At 30.2% G+C, this 18,574-nt stretch overlaps 1 protein-coding gene across 3 annotated transcripts in view; it reads right to left on the bottom strand.

The window, feature by feature from the left end:
* LOC143067222 (dynein axonemal heavy chain 3-like) overlaps positions 1-18,574 on the bottom strand; it is a 133,847-nt gene that overhangs the window by 101,348 nt on the left and 13,925 nt on the right. For all 3 annotated transcript variants that reach the window (XM_076240331.1, XM_076240337.1, XM_076240342.1), the window contains exons 3-5: positions 9,462-9,630; positions 4,343-4,448; positions 3,484-3,662 (exon numbers count right to left, since the gene is read on the bottom strand). In XM_076240331.1, the coding sequence (XP_076096446.1) occupies positions 3,484-3,662; positions 4,343-4,448; positions 9,462-9,630 (454 nt within the window). The remainder of the gene's footprint in view (positions 1-3,483; positions 3,663-4,342; positions 4,449-9,461; positions 9,631-18,574) is intronic.

Below are 18,574 nucleotides of genomic sequence, written 5' to 3'. Positions count from 1 at the left end.
TTTTTCAAGTATAGACAATATTTTCATCATATGTAGCCTAACATTTAATTATTGTCATCAATTTAATGTTATTCTCAGTGGAAAGTTAAAACTAGAAATATTTTTCTCTTCAATCTTCCTTGAATATTTATAATATTCTAAAGTGTTTGTCAGATAGGTATAAGTGCTTACCGTGCATGACATAATATTCATTTTTTAATTTAACTTTATTAAGTGAAATAAATATTGAAATACAAGAAATATTTTGAGTAAATATTTATTTTATTGTAATATCATATGTATTTTTTGTTTAATTTTCTATATCATAAATTACTTTTTAAAAAAATAAGGAAAACTTTACAGTTTTATGCATAGCAACATGGACCCACCTTATTTAGCTTTAACATGATGACACTAAATATCAGGAACTTTCTAAAAGTACAATTGCATTAAACAAAAGACTAAAAACAAACAGAATTCATGTTGTACACTTGAGAAGATATATATGTTACTCAGGACTAGAAATTGTATGAGATAATTAAGAGCACCTGTTGTAATCATCCTAGTAACATCACACAATCAGGCAATAAAAAGACTTACAAGCCGGTAGTATGACAGATATTTATCAAAATAAATTTAACATATATGTTGAATTTCTTAACCTTTTGTCAATTAGTTAAAAGTGTTTATGTTTATGACACCTATGCAAACAGACTTTTAAAACAAATGATCCCTTAACAACACCTTATTCATATCGTAGACGACTGACGATTCAATCATTTTTATTGTTCGTGGATACCAATTTTCGACATTGAGGATACATTTTATTTTCATGAATACTGGCATTCAATTTTTTGCCAAAGTCTGCTACAGGGGAATAGATAGTTTCTACTTTGTTGAAATTTGAAATAAGTGTTTAACCTAAACTCACAAAAACCACAAACAATATTGTTAACAGTCGTTTTCAAAGAAGTGGGCTTGATCCAGTGTTTGTCTTTGGGGTTGCTGTCTGTTATATATATAACAACAGGCTGTTGGTTTTCTGGCTTGTTTTGCTCAACATTTTGTCATGTCAATGCCTTTTATAATTAAGTTACTTTACATGATGGTTTTTGCTCATCATTGAAGGCCCTATATGATGACCTATAATTGCATACATCCACATCCTTTAGTCTCTGGTGTTTAGTTGTCTTATTGGCAATCATATACCATATCTCCTTATCTTGTTAGCCGATATTCATAATCTACCATGCAATTAGGTCTTTGACACCCAAAGAATACCTATTATTACATATATATTAATGTAAATGTGGATTATAGGTCAATAAGACAGCAACCCAACAACAAAAATGCTGTCTAAAGGTCAACATTTAGTTCCAACAATCGCTGTCTCTTCCATGTGCCAAACTACAAATCACCCTGAGTCTTAAAAGCTGTGAGTAAATTAAACAGACAGAGGCTATCAAAAATCTGAAATCATCATCAAATTCTACAGATAACAAAAAAAAAAGAAGATACAGTTATGAATTTATAACATACAGAGGAACAGCATAAAAAACGTGTCTAAACAAGAATGTGTCCATAGTACATGGATGCCCAATCCGCACTATCATTTTCTGTGTTCAGTGGACTGTGAAAATGGGGTAAAAACTCTAATTTGGCATTAAAATTAGAAAGATCATGTGTACTAAGTTTCAAGTTGATTGGGCTTCAACTTCATCAAAAACAACCTCGACCAAAAACATTATCCTGAAGCAGGGCAGACAGACGAATGGATGGACAGACAGACGAATGAACAAATGGACAAACAAATGGACAGAAGAATGGACGCACAGACCAGAAAACATAATGCCCATAAATTGGGCATAAAAAATGCCAATCAAATATAATCCAAATTGATATGATTAATTTGGCTTTTTTCAAAAATTAAAAATGCTGAAGCAACAGGATTCATAAAAAAAAACAGAAAAAAAAAGGATGATTAGCAATAAAATCATCTGTAACGTGTAATTCATCTGTAGTAGTGACTTTTATTAAGATGATTATGAGTTATTCATATGTATTCAGATATAATCTTTTTAACTCTGATGCATTCCTAAAAGTAAATACGTGTATTTACATTTGAGCTACACACTTTCTACAAACTTTTTAATTTAATTGTTACCCTGTGAAAAATTACCAACAAAAGGGTAATTGTACTTAATCCTTAGTTATAAGAGAAGTCAATATCACCAACAAATACATGTACTTATAACTTCATAGTCATTCCTTTATTGTGTTGAAAAAATTCAATTTATATTTCTAAACTTAGCCATAGGTAAACAAGGCTCTCATTACCTGTAAATAAGTTCAATTTTATATCTTTTTGATATGATTTTAATCAGAAAAAGAAAAAAATAAATACTTTTATTGACATCATTGTTAAAATATTCAAACATTGTATGAAAAAAAATCAATGTAGGATTTTCAGCTGTTTAGTTGTAAATATATTGAGTAGATATTCCAGAATAACGATGTAAATTTAATTGGAGAAGTACAAATATTAAATGATTATTGCTAAATTATGCTTATGACATATACAAAATGTAGGGTAATTTACCAATAGAAATGTATGACATTTAATGACTTTGACCAACAAACATTTAAAATGTAAATACATCTATAGAAAACAGATAAAAAAATACTTAAGAATCCATTTATTTTTCTTAAACAATTTAGAAATGTTAATTTGACTGCCATAATCTCTCAAAATACATTTAATACCCATGTTCCAAAAATATTTAGTCATTGAATAAATTCTAGTGGAAATAATGGAATTTATGGCCAAGAAAAATTCTTTTACAACATACTTCAGTAATTCTTGCAATCTTTTTTTTTCAGAAGACAATCTTATTTTGGCATAACATAAAAAATTATCATATTTAAATATAAAAAAAGAAAAAAAACAACCAAAATCAGAAGATGACAATTAATATGTGTAAAAAAAAAGTTTATGTCTTTTTGTCCTTTTTTGCTTATATCAGGACTCCAGATCAGACTAAAACTTTATATGTGTCAAGAAACATAACATTAAAATAGCATAAATCATGAAAAGAATGACACCACTCACTACAGCCAATAACAACAAACCCATCATTATAATATAACACTTACTTATATTGTCATGTAAAAAGTATAAAATCTTAATAATTTGTAAAAAGACATTTCAGATCACCAATATGAAGGGAAATAATGACAAATGTAGTCACGCCACTTCAAGTTGTTATGGTTAAAAGCATCAACAGCAAAACTTGTAAAAGAATTCTATGCAATTAAAGTTTTTGTGTATATTTTTCAATGAAGAAACTTCCCAATCCATGATAACTTTAAGTAGGCATGTTTATGATAGTACATGGGCAATAAGTTTTTTTGGGCTGTGTGTCTGTCATTAGTCAGTACATTCTATTTTATAACATGTACCTCAATGGTTTTAAACCTGACAAATTACATAAGTATTGAGCATACCGTTTAAATAACTGCTACTGTCATAATCACTTTGTATTCCGGAGGAGTTGATTGGTGGAAGTCTGGTATGTCCGTTAGTGGCACCGTTCTGTTGTCTCTGTGTTACCCTTGGTGATAGACCAAACCTTTCTACTGGACCTCCAACTTTGTCATCTCTACTTAACAGAAACTCATGGAGGCTTAAAATATAAAGTTCATACAAGTTATTATTTTACAAAACATTGCATATTCTTGGATGTAAAGTTCTGATGAAATATACTTTTCAAATTTTGTTTATGCAAATGCTGACAATTTTCTATAATGAGTAATGAAACAGAAGATAGATGGTGATTGTATACTCCAGTAATAGACGTATTTACACTTGTATGCAAATTTGTCCGCCATTACATAAAATCACACAGGTTCCTGTAAACTTTGACATCATAATTCAAAACATTTGACGTCACAACTAAAAAGTGATTGTTGCTTGACGTCAAAAGGTTATTCGGAGGTGATATAAGGTCATTCGGAGGCAAAATACAGCTAAAGACCAAAATTGTAAATACGTTTGTATTCATACTACATATAACCAATATAAAATTTCTTAGTCTCAAGTCTCCTGTATCTAGTAATTAGTCTTTGTTTTAATGTCAGTACATCAACATTTTAATTGTTACAAATGTAGCTATATATAGTTATACACTGGTGTGGCTCCAGGATTTAAAAAAAAGAGGACACCATGGCCACCCAACATTTGAAGTGATACTTGTAAAATGTCTACAATGACAACTTATGACCCTTCTGACATTCAATCCTAAGAAAATATAAGTGGTATAAGTATGCATGGATAATAAAGTCCAAAACATTATTGAACAAATACCTTTTCCTTCTGGGAACAGGAAGTGACTGTCTGAGTCTTGGATCATCTGGACTGTTTGGTCTTGGAGGTCTTGGGCTTAAAAAATAGTTTTCTTCTGTTGTGAAAGCTGAAATTAGAAAAATGGGTAAACTAATTTTACTACTTCAGATCACTCCATGTTCTACGCCTTTTAGACCAGGTGAGCTGAAAAAGAAACTTTGATCTTTACAGTAATCCAGTACTGGACAAGTTTTATGAATGTCTCTACAATTCAAAGGTCACATATTTTATAAGGGAACTCACTGTCACATTTGCCCATAAGCTTAATTAATGTGACACAGTATTTATTTCTGTACCGGTTCCTGTCTTTGAGCTATACACGAATATCAGGCAACAAAAATGTCCCACAAGTATTAGTATTCATATCTGTTGTGACCTTTCCATCAAAGTTTTGTAATAATTAATTGATGGACATGTATTATCTTAGAGTCTGAAGTTAGACATCAGCACATTCACATTTTTCATTGTTGTTTGCTCTTTCCTACAAACGTAGACCGACAGCATTTTTATTCCTATATTAAGTTAATTAACCCTTTCCTCCATTGGAATTATTTTATTACATACTCGATTTGCATAGGATTTTTTTCAGTAAAAAAAATCGTAAGGTTTAAAGTGTTAATGCATTGTAGAAACGAATATTTCATCAATGAATTTGAAGTCAGATATTCTCATGAATCTCCTTTTCATATTGGATACAATTTTTTTAAAGTCTGATGCAGACATTCTAGAGTCAAAGCGTTTCAACTGAGGTACTACACAGGCGTCAAAAGGCGTCATTATGGAGTAAAGGGGGTGGCGTCAAAAGGCGTCATTATGGAGGAAAGGGTTAAGCAATCTGGACCATGTGCTGCTTGTTGCAGTTTGTCTTTGTGCATCTTTTTTTTTGGAGGTTGGAGACTGTGATGTGACTTGTTGTGTTATCCAGTGGTTTGCCTATTCTAGGTCTCATTGAGTATGTATAAGACAATCTGATGTTGCCAACGACAGTGACCATCTACATGTTTAAAGACTCAATTTTAATTAATTTACAATTTTTGTGTATTAAAATTTTGATTTAATAATGGCCTCTGAACTGGCCTTGAACTGCCTGGGTCACAGACAAGAAGAAAACAAACATAATCTCAAACCAAAACTAAAACATAGAACAAGAAGACTTCCTCTTCCATAAGCAATGACATTCGCCTTGGGTCAATTCCAAAGAAAATGATCATAAAATGTCACTACTTAAATATGAAATTAATGTTTTCTGACTTTAAAGTTAAATTATTTAGATAAATAACTACTAATGGTCAAGTTTTGTTTTGAATGTTGAACTTAGTTATTTACTTGGAACCCTCGAAATAACGGTAAACATTGACATTAATTTGTTAATACATTTAAATATTTGTTCTTACTGTAGAGCATAACAGTGAAAGTTAAGACATATTGTAAACTATAAACTCTAAAGCTGTATTTATCAAACCCTAGAAGTATGAATGAAATAAAAGATGTGGGGTAAATGTTAATGAGAAAGCAAACGAGTACACACACACTTCCCTCATGAAAAGATGACTAAGGTTAAAATTAAATCATCTTGGAGGAGTCGGGTGATTTAGGTTAACAAAAAATAGGAAAAGATATATTAGAAAGAAACATTGAGAAAACTTCAATTTTCATTTAAAATAATTAAATCATACTGATGTTATGATATGGAAATTCAGAGTTTATTCTTTGGATGATACCAAAACAGTAGAATCTGCTATTACATCAATCTTAAATCATTCAAGTCCACATCAAATGAATTATAATAGTGTTAATTTCAAGTTTAGAACAAAATTTAAATGTCATATGCAAAATAATTTTCATCAGTATAATAAATCAGGATCTTGAGTAGGTTTTATTAAAAATTTTACCACCCCCATTTTTTTTTATAAAAAAGCTCTTTCATTTAAAACTTCAATTTATATTCTCAAACAATATCAAAATACATTTAATATCTAACTGCTTATGTAATATTAACTACCATAAAATTGCCAGGACTTATAAATATTAATATGAGTATCGTCACAATAAACTTCACTTGATTTAAAAAGCCTTACACAATACACCTAAAACTTTATATATATATATAAAAAAAATCATTATTCTTTTTTTAAATGGCATTAATATGATATATACTTGAATTACAATGAACCCTTAAACACAAAAAAACTTTATGAATTTTTTAATACTAATAATTATAAACATCAAATTAAATATAATTCTAAGGCCTCCTGGTGATATCACTTTCAAGTGCAGTATAGACAAACAGATCAAAACATTTATTTAAACTTATATATTGTATTTAGTGTTTGCATACAATAAGTTTTTAAAATCTAGAAGAAAAATAGAGTCCAGGTTTTTAATGTAGCCATTAACAACTCATTGATCTAACCTGTCCTCCAAAAAGGAAATATGTCCTTCAAAAAAGGAAAGGTATGATAAGGCAGCTTTGTGGCCTCTTGGATTCAAAAAATTATAAATCTTCAAAAAATAAGACCCCTCAAATGTGCCCAAGCCTTGAGAAAGGGTTAATTATTTTGTTTTTAATTTTATTGAAATGTACATACCAGTAATAAAATTGAGAATGGAAATGGGGAATATGTTGATAACAGAGGACGGCCACATATTTATTTTTAACATCTAAACTTAAATTAAAGAAAAACTGCAAAAAAAACTTCTATAGAAATATCATAATATAGGGAAAAAATTTATTTTGAATTCTGTTTTAGATATGAGCAATGGTCCTGTCCAAAAAGATCTTTAACTGTAAGACTTCTTATACATGTATACACATTTTTGTGTGGGGATAATATCTTTCTTGGTAAGACTTTAACTGACATCTAATTTAATTTAGCTTCAAGAAAAATTAATATGTAAATGTCAATTTTAGGATGAATATGTCAATTTCACCATGTTTATGACATTATATTGACTCAAATGGTTAGGTTATGCAGATTGTTTCTTAAATAATGGAGAATGGTCAGTTCTGAATATTTAGATATATGGAAATATGAAATGTATAAATGTCAGGTTGAAAACTATAGAAGGAGTTGATAAATCTTACAAACTAACAAGGTACTAAATTTTCCTCAATAAAATTGAGAATGGAAATGGGGAATGTATCAATTTTTCAACCAAACTAAAGCAGAAAACATACTAAAAGCCGATTTCAATCTTAGTCCAACTCAAGCCAAATTAGATGATGCAGTGTAATTGACATTAAAAGAACTATCCCACAGAAAATTGTTGAAACTGCTTTATTCTTTTCGGTCATCAATATCAAATCAATTACAAGATATGTGAGTGGCATACAAAAAGATGCAAATTCTCACCCCATAATTTCATTTTACCTTTTATTTCCTTAATAATCAACTTATAATCAATTCACTTCATTCATTCATAAGGTCATCTTGTGTACTTAATACTTTTTAAATAGTTTCTCTTTGCATTGAAGACCTGTTGGTGACCTTCTGCTGTTGTCTGCTCTATGGTCGGGTTGTTGTCTCTTTGGCACATTCCCCATTTCCATTCTCAATTTTATCATTGAAGTTAATGTAACAGTTTAAGACAAGTTTTGCTCACATGACCCTGAGACCAGGATCTGAGGGACAATTCGACCTTAGTGGGGGGTCAAAATAAATTTCTCATGAAAAACTTATAATTTACATAATTAAAAGTCTTCTGTGGCAACCTATCCATATAACATTTACCCTTTATTGAATGTTAGTATATCAAATCTATATTTTAAATTGATTGCCAATAAACCGAATACAGATAAACACATTATCAGTTTGAACTGTCCTTTTAAACTTTGGATAATAGCGTTATTGATGGGCGACTCAACAGCTTATAAAATTGTCCATACCTATTTGTGGGGTACAGTGCTTGTATAAAGACCTTTATTAACTACCACAATTCAGTGGATATAAGCCTGTTTATGATATACAAATATTTATATTTACATCATATATCAATAATGAGGACATTAAGTTGACACTGCTCTACTGACTAACAAAATCTTAACTCTGTATCAATAATTATATTTTATGCTTATGGTAAAATGTGTTATACGAAACATTTGATCTAAAGTTAACAAGTTTTTAAGTGGTTATAAATATATTTTCTGCACATGTAAATAAGTTATAGTCTGAATTGGACACATAAAAAGAAGGTAATAACCAAATGTATAGGCTTTATAGCAAAATATTGGATGGGTCAAATAACATTAAATTTTACAGATTTATTACATGGCCTAATTTAAATGAAAAAGTTATATAAACGTATTTGATAATTTATGGTACTTTTTACAAACTTAAAAGAAGCATTAAAGTTTATTGCATCTCATGTTCAGCAAAGCAGAATCCAGAATTTGTAAGCACTTGTTACCAGTCATAACTTGTATAATTGTTTAAGGACTTCTGACTACATTAAAAAAAGACTCTGAATTTGGTACAATGGAACAATAATATCCATTAAATAAACTCATCATAGATACCAGGACTAAATTTAGTATATACCCCAGAAGTGTGTTTCATCTACAAAAGACTCATCAGTGACGCTTGAATCCAAAAAAGTTTAAAAGGCCAAAATAAAGTACGAAGTTGAAGAGCAAAAAAGTATTTTTTTCATATAACTAATTTGATCAAATAAACTTCAACCACAACAAAACCAACTTTTGAATGAGTATAACCGTCATACCACTTAAAACAATGCAAAAGGTTTTGGTGCATTAGTTTCTATAGTTACTTCCCGTCTATAGCAGGTAAATATACCTAGGACTGAAATCCTATTGCAGATGGAGCATAAACAAGCTTTTTTTTATATAGATTATATATATCCTGTTTGAATGGTTTTACACTAGTAAATTTTGGGGTAATTTATAGCTTTCTGTTTGGTGTGAGCCAAGGCTGCATGTTCAAGACCATACTTTGACCTGTAATGGTTTACCTTTACGAATTGTGACTTGGATGGAGAGTTGTCTCAAAGGCTGTCATACCACATCTTCTTATATCTATTCTAAAGATTTTTCTGTGATATTTTCAATTCTTTATCTACTTACAAAATCTGGTTGTATCATAGATGTAAGATGTAGTCAAGTTACGAGCCTGTGGACTGTAGTTATTTCCAATTGAATCACTGACAAGCCTGAAATGTTTGTGCTCTTTAGAAGGTGCTGCTTTTGTAAATGATCCTTGCTGTAATATTTTAGGTTTTCCACTATAACCAGGCTGAAAAAGACAAGACATTTCCATTTTATTCTATACACAATCTATGTTTCAATGTGTAGTAAACAACCAAGTTAAATAAGAATCTATGAAAAAGATGTGATATAATTTGAATTTGACCACTGAATTTGATCAACTGATTTTTAGTTTGCATAATGGGAAGTTATTCAACAATGTATGTATTAGAACTATAAGGCTAAAGGTTGTTCAAACTATTTCAAGTGTTCCAAAAATCTTAATTTCTTCATTAAAAAATGTTACATCTTTATAGATGAAAGTTGTATTAACCCTATTACTAGCTATGGGTACTGCAGTTATGACAGGATCTGTCCTGATTGCTATGTTTTGCAATTGTGTACAGCAAATTGTGGTCTATTAATCTTATTGCAGCTGCTGCACCGATAACCAGTAATAGGGAGTCATATGAGAAAAGTAATTATTGTCATATTACAACTTCATCAAAGACAAAAGAAAAAAATAAAGTACACAGAACTCTGTGATAATATTTTTTTAATATTTTCCCTTCAGACTGAAAATGACTTTGCAAAAGACTTTTTTTGAATAATTTACATTTATCAATAATTAAATCTTATTTTCTGTTTCAAAAGACAAATTGGAAATAATATCTCTAAAACTATCTTCTGTTTTATAGAAAGAAGCTACCTGACATTTTAACTGTCATTCAAATTAGTTTACCAATCATTCTCAAATATTTCTACAAATATCTTTTCATCTAATGATTAATTATGACTTTTCGTTGTCTCAGAAGGTTTATGGTGAAGACTTTTACTGATGTGTTAGGGTGACAATATTACCATTGGTCAAATTATGTCAAATTACATATTCATTTTCTGTCATTATAGGGAAGATCAGTTAGAACATATAATTTTCCATAATTTCATAGTTTTGATTCTTATTTACACAAACCCTGTTGTCTATTAATTTTTTATGATGAGACTTCATTAAACTTAATAGGAGTGTTGTTTTTTATTCTTGTTTTTTTCAGGAGCATTATTCAAACAGAAACTGACTGCCTTATTAAGCTTTCTTTAATGGCCAGCACATTAAGAACCTGCTTTCCAAATTATGTCCCTCCTTTATTTTGTATTTCAGATTAGTAGTCATTCTATTGGTAGCTGCAACGTTCAGGTTTCTTTTTTATTGTGTTTTACTTTTATGAAATGATGGTCTAGAGAGGCAGCAGGGCAGGTTTGTTTGCAAATTAATCCCCATCACTTTACATACCTGTACCATGTCAGGTATTCTGGACCATGTGTTGTTTGTCCTTGTTTGTATATTGTACATATTTTTTTAAAGGAGCCCAGGGCCAGTGATTGGTACTGTCTATTTTTGGTATTATCCTTTTTTTTATGTATAGTTTCTAAGTAAAACAGAGGACTTGATTTAAGTAAATTATATCTGAAATTTCTCTTAAGTGTTTGCAAAGCACACAGGTTAGAAGGTTAAAACCACTTCAATACCAGTACTTGTTAATTCAATAAAATAAGATTTTGTTGAAGAAAAAAAATTTGAATTTGAAAGTTTTATAATTTTAAAAAGTTGTCCAGTAGATTTTGTTTGAACCAGTAAATAATAATTGTCCACAGGAAAAAATGTCAAATGAACCATCTAAGATCTTTGCAAATCCTGTAAGGTGTCAACTTTTGAAAGGTATTTTTACTTTTCTGTGTATTGACACAGAAATTCATATTCTAGATTCTTCAATATTTCAGGTTATCATATGTAAATTATTAAATAATAAAATTCTACAATAATGCCATGTAAGTATCATTTTACATGACAAAGTATGTAAATAAATAGATATTTATTTAGATCTTCCTTATAAAATCCTATTAATCTTTTTTTATAAAAAGATCCAAAACATTTTTAAATGGAACACAGCACGGACGAGTAACATCGATAAACTTATCTCACTGCAGGTGATTATGTGATGAAATAGAAGATATTAAAAATTTTAATTTATGCCAACAGGGAACATAAAATATCTTAAAATAACTATATCGATCAAATATATTGAATAGAAATTTGTAATTTGCAATGATCTTCAAGACCCATTCAAACATATTATCTATGTGAAGATTAAATAAAGGTTTTCAACTGTTCTTTCAAATGAAAAAAATGCTAATTTATAAGATTCTAAAACTACCAGTTTGTACACCTTGTTTGAAATAATTGAGAGTTTAAGGGTATCTTTTTTTTTATTAAGAAATATGTTTTGAACTCCATTTCTTTCCCATTTCCAACCCACCCAATAAATTAGATATGAATTTCCTCAGGTATTATCTTTAAATATGTTCCAATTTATTATAAATTTTCATACTTGTCGTTTAGATTTTAGGTTTCCTGTACTAAGATTCATAAGAACCCAGTTGCTTATTAATCTAAAGCTTAAATTCACCATGTAAACAACTATGTAAGTGTAATCGAATAAATTTCAAAGTATGTTACAAGTACATAATATATACTAAGGAATGGGTCATGTTAAAACCATGATCACAGTGAAAACTTGAAGATTACTTTTGCAAACAATGATAAAGAAATTCTAATTATCATCTTTGAGGTTACTTTTGGTTACAGTTTCCAACTGATATTTAAAATTTGCTATTTTAAGTGAACTCGTTTAAAAATAAGAACATGTGGTTTGTCAGATAATTATCCACAAAAAGACAAAATAACAAGGATATAAACAAAAAAAGTCCCCACATATCCTTCAATTATGAGCAAAACCCACAGCTTACAACAGGCATGCCTTTGAAAACAAAATGTGAAACTATAAAACATTATCGAACCGCTGGTAAATTATCACGTTGTGAATTATTTAATGCTGTCATGTGGTGACCCCCTATGAGACCATAGGGGGTTAGTAAATTTCATAGGGGGTTCATGACGTGTTAATGGTGACGTCATCTCATGTTGTGTTTCATTGTTTATTTTTCAACAAAACGCAACAGAAAAGCCCAGCGTGTGATAAATTCGTAATACGGTTATTCGTAATATGGATCTGTAGGGGGTCAGTAGCGAACCATGTAACTTATAATAGAAAAACAATTGTCTGCTTTTAGCCATTAACATTAAACAATAATACTCATGACAGATGACAACAAATGATAAACCACATGAGGCTCACCAAGAATATTGTGAGGTCAAAATGTGTGTAGCTCAATTCAACAACAACTCCTCCAAAACATTCATCAACCATGTCACTGGAGAGCAACAGCACACTATAAGAATGAACTATGAAACCATCCAGAAAGGGCTAGACTGATATAAGTAATTTTATGTACTTGTGTAAAGATATAAGTAATTTTGTGTACTTGTGTAAAGATATAAGTAATTTTGTGTACTTGTGTAAAGATATAAGTAATTTTGTGTACTTGTGTAAAGATCAACAGCACACTATAAGTATGTCCTATTTTAAATTTGTTTAAAATTAAACTTTGGTGCAAAAGGGTTTAAACACTGGAAACATTAACCATTTAACCAGAAATTATATAATATGTAGTAATTTGGAAATGTTCCCAACCACAAATCACATGGAATTCAATATGTGTGAACTAAGCTACCCTAACAAACTGGAGTGGAAAGTCTGTTCCAATATTAAAAATTAAATAGGTGGCATAATTAGTGGATTTAATCTGTAAAGCCTAGATATTGACCACATACTTTTTTGTCCCTTTAATTAAAAGCAAGTGTTTTTCAGAGGCAGATTTAGGGGGGGCACAGGGGGCCCAGCCCCCCCCCCCCTTAATTGGGAAAAAATATGGTTGCTTATATAGGGAATCACTGAAGCATGACTGGAGCGGGCCCCCTCTCTGGCAGTTAGTGGGCCCCCACTTTCTAGATCCGCCAGTGTTCAGTGTTTTTGATTTACTAGTATAGTGCAGTTGGTGTCTCATTGTCAATGTGTACACTATTTGATTTATCAAGCACAAGAAAACATAAGAACAGGTATTACAGGGCCATCATTTCAATTAAGGTGACAATACCATACTAAAGATCATGGTAAATGAAGAAAACAATCATGTCCAAATTGAGATTTACCTTAAAATTAAACTCTTTCAATGACAAATAACTACATTTCCAGTTTTATTTATAGAAATATAGTACATCATACATCATTCCATATGTTTTAGTTTTAAAGGCTGGTGCTATAGGCATGTTATATTGTCGCAACTCATCTTGAAGGTTACATGGTAACATAAAGCTTCAATACATAAAACTGTTGGCAAGTTAAAGAATTGAACCCATGAATCTAAAACTCTGTTGCTCTACTAGTCTTTTTTTTCTAGAAAGCTTTTTTGGAGACTTTTAAATAAAAGAAGATAGCATCAGCCCTTTACAATTGTGTTAAAATACAATCAATTAATCTATGACTGCTTATCAAAGTGAAGTTTTAAAACATTACAATAATAGGGATCACATGAATTTGAAGTTTGAAAATTTAAGATAAATCTTCATGATCCTATTAATCTTTATTGTGTAACAAATCACTTCAATATATCATTACTCAACAGAGGGAAAAAAAGTGTTTAACATTACATAATAATCTTGTCTGTTAGTTCAAAGACTAGATAAATAATATCATTACAAAGTATACCTGCAAGGTGTCTGATCAAACCAGTTCAAAGTCTAAATAAAAAAAAATACCATTAAAAACCAATCCTCCAAGGTGTCTGATCAAACCAATTCAAAGTCTAAATAAAAAAAAATACCATTAAAAACCAATCCTGCAAGGTGTCTGATCAAACCAGTTCAAAGACCAAAAAAAAAGCAATGTGTCTCAAGCAAACTAGTTCAAAGACCAATACCAGGATGGACCTGCTTTGCTGCATGCAATTGAGTGAGGTAATATGTCTCTTGGCACATAAATGATCATTCCCTTTTACTGATGCCAACAAAACTTTGGTAGAGATTTTCGTTGTACAAGGAGTGTTCTAAAATCTGCAAGTTTGCTGCAAACAATTCAGTTTCATAAGGGTTAACAATCAAGTCCCTTCAGAAAACAGTATGTAGTGTTTCTCATTTTGACTTTCCCAACTAGGGCCATATCTTTGGTTAGTTTTTCAAAAATTTCCAGCATTGGAAATACTAAAGTTCCGAGATAAAAATTAAAGTATGACACTGTATATAAATATCAGTTCCCTTAATTTTTTAAGCATGTGACTTACAAAATGTACATGCTATGGTGATCAATCCCAGTGTAAGACATTTGCACACATAGTTTAAAGAAGACCAAAGTATTTAATTGGAGGATTTTTTTACCGGTTATTAATAATCAACAGAATATTAACTCTCCTGGACTTTCGTTAATGTAAACAACCTAATTACTTATTTTTTGTATATAAATACAATGAATGGTGTTTGACGCACATAAAAAAAATGCTAAGGTTATTTCATTATAAGCATGTTATATCTTTTTATAATTAATCATGCCTCATATGACAGTTTTTGTACATAGATTAAGTGTAGATGCACTATTAGATAATTATCTATTGAAAATATTTGTCAAAAAATTTTAATTTCTGATGCACCTTCAGATATAATTTATCTATCTTTAAATCTATTGTAAAGAATCAAAATTTCTGTTGTGACTTTCAAATATTTATCGACAGAAGAATTTCATTCAAAAGTCTCATGAACAAAATAAGCTTTTTTACTTCATAATTTGATTTCTTTTTAAATGTAAAAGATATGAATAAAAAAACTGTAAGGAAGAGGTCAATGTGACAGCAATGAAACAAGTTGTCTCATTGGCAATAATACCACATCTTTTTTTTTATAAGACAAAACAAAACATAAGACACCACAGGTAAAGATACCAACTTCAACCATAGATGAACATTTTTTGAGACATGTCTATCAAGATCTTTTAATTGCCAAAATGTGTTATGTAGAAAAGTTGTATATACATTTTTCCGAGGATATCAAAGATTTTCCATCAATTCAGTAATTGAGATATTTTTCCACTAGTTGTTGATTTCTCATCTTCAATAGACAAAAAACTTTTAGGCCCAAACATGTCATTATGTAAATCTGAGCCAGTTTGTGTTGAAACCTAGTCTGATTAAATTGTTCACTAAGGCCGCCTTTTATGAAGCTAGAGTACATCTCTTATCATCATCATACAGACTCTTAATGAGAAGGTTATAAATAATGAGAAAATGAAAATATTTTTAAAAACTGAAAAATCACAATTAGGTAACTGTTTGGTAAATGACCTGCAGTGACCTGTGCAACATATGTATATGATACAAAAGCTTCTAATAAGCTAATTTTTCTTTTTAGTGAAACTAAAATTCATTTAAACAATCTCTTTATTGTTGAAGACCAGAGTTTTAACAAAATCATATGCAGTCCAATAGTCAATAAATTCGGTCAAAAGTAATTATATGGAGTCAAACTGTACCAGGGAATGGATTAAGAAGACAAACTATACACATTGGTTTTAAATCAACAACATTTTCATTACCATTTTTATTTTATGAAAAGCATTATTAAAGACCAAGGACCAATAGTTTATGAGTTTTCACCCAGTGGTAGCTGTATTTAGTAGCTTTATACAATAATTTGACCTCATCAGGCCATAACAAGAGAATTTTTTAAAACCCTAAATTATCTGTTATCAAATTTTTAATTCATTATACATCTACATGCAAGGATATCAAAAGACAACTTAATTTGATTTTAATGCATGTGAAATCTGTGATTTAATTTTACTTTATTCCAGAGATACAGTGTCATAACAATACAAAAATGTCTATTCAGATATGAGATTTACCAAATTATAAATGATTTTTCAATCCTCGGGAAGACACCTGAAATGACCTATTAAATTTGTCAAATCAATATTAAATATATTTTATTGATTACTCTGAAGATTATTAACTGATCCTTACAACAACAAGACACCACTCACGGTATGTTGTGAAAAGTCTGCGTTGTATGAAACAAAAGCAAACATATTAGGATTTAGAGTTACAATGGAGAATTTTATTGAAAATTCCGTACAAATTTTTAATGGGTATAATAAAAGAAAGATTTTATTGTTTATAAATTGTATTATTCGCTGACTAAAAGGAAAATAAACATGTACAAATAAAAACTTGATCCGAAGGTAATGCTGGATTTATAGCAAAATGAAAACCTGTACCACCTTCCGATTAAGGATGATGATGATAAATGATAGTAATCTATGCACCAAACAATAGAATTTATGTATCCTATTACATACAGTTAAATTTACTCAAGTTAAGCATTGGTCTTCCTTTTTTTTAAATAAGCTACAAAGTCAGGATATAGCTTAAAACTGCTGGATTATAAAACAAGTTAATATATCAAGTTTTGTTTTTAAGTATGGAATAAATATAAAATTATAGGATACATGAAAGAGGCATTTGGACACAAGATTGTCCTATCAAATCTCTGGGTAACTGCTTCATTTAAGCAAAGGCTAGCAAATTACAGGAAAGACGAAAAATTTGCAAAACTTATTTATTATTTTTTAGTTAGTCAATTGATGTTAACCTACTGTAAGTCTGATTAGCTCAAAGTAAAAAATGTGCCAGCCTATTTTAAGGCAAAGGTGACTATATAAACTCTTTTGTCAAACTCCGTTATATTTAAAGAGTAAACCAATTTTGTTTATCCAAATAATATCTTTCCCATTCTCTATAAAAAAAGCCATCAAAATAAAAATTTCCATCTTAAAGGAAAAATTTACCCCCCAAAATGTACAACTTTCAGCAATTAAACCAAATAAACAAATTACTTTCGTCTGGATTCATTTTATGTGAAATCCTCTGGAAAGTATACTTGTAATTTAAAGTAAAGTTCTTCAATTATATTTTGTTTGAATGCATTAAAAGATTTATTTTTCAGTTCATAAACTTACAAATCATAAAACTTTTTATTTTTATCTTTTAATGAAGAATTTCTGCTTGAATAGATATCCTCCAGAAAAAATTAATGTGAAACAAGTAATGAAAATAACATAAAATTCTTTAACGGTTGATATTAAATGGTTTACACCCACTAAATAGAAACATGTAAAACCATTGAATATTTCGACTTTAGTTCTTTTTTAAATCTCTGTATCTATAAAGTGTATTGGCTTAACAGGTTCTTTATATATCACAAGTATCTTTAGCAAAAACTGTAGTGAAGACTTGACTCCAGTTACATACTAAGGATACATTGATGCTATATTATGTATTTCAAATTTGAAGGCCATACAGTGATCTATAGTTGTTAACTTCAGTGTCATTTGGTCTCTTGTTGAGAGTTGTCTCATTGGAAATCCTACAACATCTTCTCATCTATATATTGAAAAGAACAGACAATTAGAAATCATGTTGAAGAAAGACTGACAAATCGTGAAATAAAAAACGAACACGCAAATTACAGTCTACAGACCCATTGATGGCTTACGGTTGTCGTCTGCTCTAGACCCATTGATGGCTTACGGTTGTCGTCTGCTCTAGACCCATTGATGGCTTACGGTTGTTGTCTGCTCTAGACCCATTGATGGCTTACGGTTGTCGTCTGCTCTAGACCCATTGATGGCTTACGGTTGTTGTCTGCTCTAGACCCATTGATGGCTTACGGTTGTTGTCTGCTCTAGACCCATTGATGGTTTACGGTTGTTGTCTGCTCTAGACCCATTGATGGCTTACGGTTGTTGTCTGCTCTAGACCCATTGATGGCTTACGGTTGTCGTCTGCTCTATGGTCGGATTGTTGACACATTCCCTATTTTCCAGTTTTCAATTTTACAAAACACTACATAAAAATTTAAGGACTGAATAACTGTTAGTGCTAAACACCTCATTCAGCACTATTGACTATATTGTGTCGGTAACATCTGAGCCAGGGGGCAATCAAAAACTATATGTCAAACCACATTAACCAATTTATAAATCTTTGAAAAC

This window comes from Mytilus galloprovincialis, chromosome 1 (assembly GCF_965363235.1).
Source record: "Mytilus galloprovincialis chromosome 1, xbMytGall1.hap1.1, whole genome shotgun sequence".
Classification (NCBI taxonomy): Eukaryota; Metazoa; Mollusca; class Bivalvia; order Mytilida; family Mytilidae; genus Mytilus; species Mytilus galloprovincialis.
Note: the sequence above shows the minus strand (reverse complement) of the source record. Positions and strands in the feature narration are given on the sequence as shown.